At 45.7% G+C, this 4,009-nt stretch overlaps 1 protein-coding gene across 4 annotated transcripts in view; it reads right to left on the bottom strand.

Annotated features, from left to right (window-relative positions):
• VPS8 (VPS8, CORVET complex subunit) overlaps window positions 1-4,009 on the bottom strand; it is a 193,963-nt gene that overhangs the window by 49,095 nt on the left and 140,859 nt on the right. For 3 of the 4 annotated variants that reach the window (XM_019503787.1, XM_019503789.1, XM_019503788.1), the window contains one exon: window positions 1,703-1,783. The exons of the other annotated variant lie outside the window; for it this stretch is intronic. In XM_019503787.1, the coding sequence (XP_019359332.1) occupies window positions 1,703-1,783 (81 nt within the window). The remainder of the gene's footprint in view (window positions 1-1,702; window positions 1,784-4,009) is intronic. 4 annotated transcript variants of the gene reach the window in all.

The following is a 4,009-nucleotide window of genomic DNA, read 5'->3' as shown; positions in this document are numbered from 1 at the left end:
ACAAGCTGGCAGAGGGTAGGTTTAGGTTAGACATCAGAAGGCGCTATTTCACGGTCAGGGTGGCTAGGGTCTGGAACCAACTTCCAAGGGAGGTGGTGCAGGCTCCTACCCTGGGGGTTTTTAAGAAGAGGTTAGATGAACACCTTGCTGGGGTCGTTTGACCCCAGTACTCTTTCCTGCCATGGCAGGGGGTCGGACTAGATGAACTTCTCAGGTCCCTTCCGACCCTAGAAACTATCCCAGGCAAGGCTTTGTTTAGCAGAGTCTTAAAAATCTCCAAGGATGGATGGATAGTGCACAACCTCTCGGGTAGCCTGTTCCAGTGCTTCACTACCCTTTTCATGAGAAATCTTCCTAATATCTCACCTAAACTTCCCTTGTTGCAACTTGAGCCCATTGCTCCTTGTTCTGTCATCTGCCACCACTGAATATAGTCCAGCTCCATCCACTTTGGAAACACCCTTCAGGTAGTGAAAGTCTGCAATTAAATCCCTCCTCAACAGTGGTGATGTGTAGGGGGTGCATATGGGGGCACGTGCACCCCCTGACATTGGCCACCACTGACACTGCCAGTAGGGTCTGAGGACAGTCGCCAATTGGCAGGCTGATGGCCTCCCCCCCCCCGCCCCAAGATTGTGGGGGCGCTGAGAGAAGCACTGCTGGCACTTTTTGGTTTGCTGCCAGCTGCTTAGTACCCCCTGCTGGTCAATGATCAGCTGCTGGTGCCTCCCCAGTATCAGGGGGCACCAGTTGCCCATGCCCCTCAGTCTTTTCTTCTCCAGGCTAAGTAAGTTCCCTCAGCCTCTCCTCAGAAGTCATGTGCCCCAGCCCCCAAAACATTTTCACTTCCCTCTGCTGGACTCGCTTCAATTTGTCCACATCCTTTCTGTAGTGGGGGGCCCCAAACTGGACACAGTCCTCCAGATGTGGCCTCACCAGTGCTGAATAGGGAGGAATAATCACTTCCCTTGATCTGCTAGCAACACACCTACCAATGCAGCCCAGCATGCTGTCAGCCTTCCTGGCAACAAGGGCACACTGCTGGCTCATATTTAGCTGACTGTTCAGCTTCTTTTCTGCAGAACTGCTGCCCAGCCAGTCAGACCCCAGCTTGTACCAGCGCAGGGGATTGTTTCGTTCTAAGTGCAGGACTTCGTACTTGTCCTAATTGAACCTCAGGAGATTTCTTTTGGCCCAGTCCTCCAATTTGTTGAGGTCACTCTTAATCCTAACCCTACCCTTCAGCTTATCTACTCCCCCAGCTTGGTATCATCTGCAAACTGGCTGAGGGTGCACTCCATCCTTCTTCCAGATCACTGACGAAGATATTGAGCAAAACCAGCCCCAGGACTGACACCTGGGGTACTCCACTTGATTCTGGCTGCCAACCAGACATTAAGCCTGCCAACTGAGCCAGTTTTCTATCCACCTTATAGTCCATTCATCCAACCCGTAGTTCCTTAGCTTGTTTGCAAGAATGTTGTGGGAAACCATATCAAAAGGCTTGTTAAAAGTCAAGGTACATCACATCCACTGCTCTTCCCACATCCACAGAGCCAGGCATCTCATCACAGAAGGCAATCAGGTTAGTCAGGCATGACTTGCCTTTGGCGAATCCATGCCGACTGTTCCTAATTAAATCACCTTTTCCTCCAAGTGCTTAGTCACCGATGGGCAGCATGAGAAGATGCATACAACTTACCTGCTCATAGTTAAACGTATCCAGCATCCCCAGTACAAGTCCTTGAATTTCTCCAAGTTTTCCTTTACCATAAACAGGATCCTGCATCAATAAATACATAAAATAAAATAAATCTGAAATTAAATAAAGAATACAAAGCATGGCAGTTCACACCATTACATTTTTATTCCCATAGTGTGCCATGGTAGATTACCAGTTACTATTAAAAGGTCAGTGTTTAGCTACTACATGAGTTTATCAGAAACACCTGTTCCCTCCTGTGTGGGTGGACAAAAAGTCCCCAAGAGATTCTGACATCTTAATGGTAACTACTCTACTACAATCAAGAAAGACCACTTAGATTACATTTTGCAGGACCATGAAGCCTGAAGCTACAGATTAAAGATTTTCCAAAGAGCATGAACTCAAGCTGTCATTTTGCTACTTTCTATTATACCATCTCCAAAATAAAACCAGAGAAAGTTAATTTTCATGCAAATTCCTAATGAAGAAGATAGCCTTAACAGAGCAAAGCATAGATCAGGACCGGGATCTTTCCGTCTACTACCACAGAGGTATGAATAGCAGCAATTTTACAACTTCATTAAGACAAAACATTCCCACAAGAGTGGAGAGAAACTACACAGAAATGCCAGATGTCCTCTATACCTCAAGAGAAAGGAACACTGTTCCCTATACTTGCTGGCAGGTTAGGAGTACTGCCACCCTTTGCCTTCTAAAAGAATGAAAAAGCACAGCTGAGTGCCAAGGAAGAAGGAGGAAACACTATTTCCAAGATATACGAGACAGATGTCATCTCTACACTGCAGATCTTTCTAAAAGGGACATGTTTCCTATGCCAAAATGTCAAACATAGACAAAATAATCTTTCTGCTTCAGGTTGCTGTTTTTTTAAAGTCATGTCATTGCAGTTCAATAGAGGCTCACCATTCAATCAAACCCATTTCCTCTGCTACAGTCCGCCTGGTTTTCAAGATAAAAAAGAACTCATTTTACGCAGTGATGAAACAAGAGCACACAAGATAAATGCATTGTATAAAAGAAATAAGAGAACAACCACAATATTACTCCTAAAAGGACAAATATGAAGAAACACCGAAATCAGCTGATGACTTCAGATACATATAATGAGATGTACAAAGTTGTGAGAAAATCAAACATTTCACTTAACAGACTAAAATTAGAAGCAGTCAAATACCTAAAAAGGTTATCTGGGTAGTCCAAAAATCTAGTCAGGTACAATAGAAACTTCTGCAGAAAAGCACTCAGTAGCAAATTATGGTATTTGCCCAAATCCAAGATGACTCTAAATTCAAGACACCCCACCCCCCTTACATTCTATGCAAGGAAAATGTATAGATTTGTTCTAACTTTCCATCTAATTATGGGAGGGTCATCTTAAATTCATCCCCCTTATTGCTGCAGTGAGGAAAGCAGAGGCAGGGGTGAGTCAAAGTTTGACCCCTTACCCCTGACATCTACCCCCATGCTGCCTGCCCCCCAACCGCCCCACGTTTCCCCCACTCCTGCAGCCTTTCCACCCCCCACCGCCACTTACCCTCCAGCCCCACTCCAGCACATGCTTGCTCTAGCCTCAGCCCAGCCTGCTAGCAGTGGCAGCTGCACCCTGAGCTCCATGGCTTGGCCAAAGCTGCTGCTGCTGTGTCAGCTGTTACTTGCTCCATGTGCCAGGCATGGAGCAAGGGAGTAGATGGGGAACAGACAGCAGCAGCAGCTGCCTCTCCCCTGCTGCTGCTCTGTACTCGATTCCAAGATGAGGGGCTATTTCACACCCCAAATGTTAAATGGGGGAAATAACCTCATCTTGGAAGTGGGTAAATACAGTAGCTGTGCAGCAAAAAATCAGATGCAAGATTAGAGTTGAAAAACTGTTTATAACGGTAGGTTTGCTATTTTTGGCTTGGTTGGATTTGGTGCAAACATAATGCAGCTACCCCTAGGTACACCAAGCACAGACCACCACAAATGAATCTGACAGCCAACAGACAGTGTGGATCATGATGGATCACAAATACGGTCACAGGAGCTTACTGACTTATGCAAACAGAATTATTGCCTCTACAAACTACATGAGAAAATAAGCATGACAGAACAGAGTAACGAATACATTAGGCTCATATATAGACAACGGGGGAGACACTGCAACCTGCTGAATGCTAATAATTCTGGCATTTAGTTCATTATTAAAAGACAGCATCCAAATGAACTTGGCATTTTCCAGGCACTTAGGACAAGCTGAGTTACTCAATTTTTTAAGGGTGTGTGTGTGTGTGTGTGTGGGGGGGG

The sequence above is a fragment of the Gavialis gangeticus genome, unplaced genomic scaffold (genome assembly GCF_001723915.1).
Source record: "Gavialis gangeticus isolate Ggan-Ray unplaced genomic scaffold, GavGan_comp1, whole genome shotgun sequence".
NCBI lineage: Eukaryota > Metazoa > Chordata > Crocodylia > Gavialidae > Gavialis > Gavialis gangeticus.
Note: the sequence above shows the minus strand (reverse complement) of the source record. Positions and strands in the feature narration are given on the sequence as shown.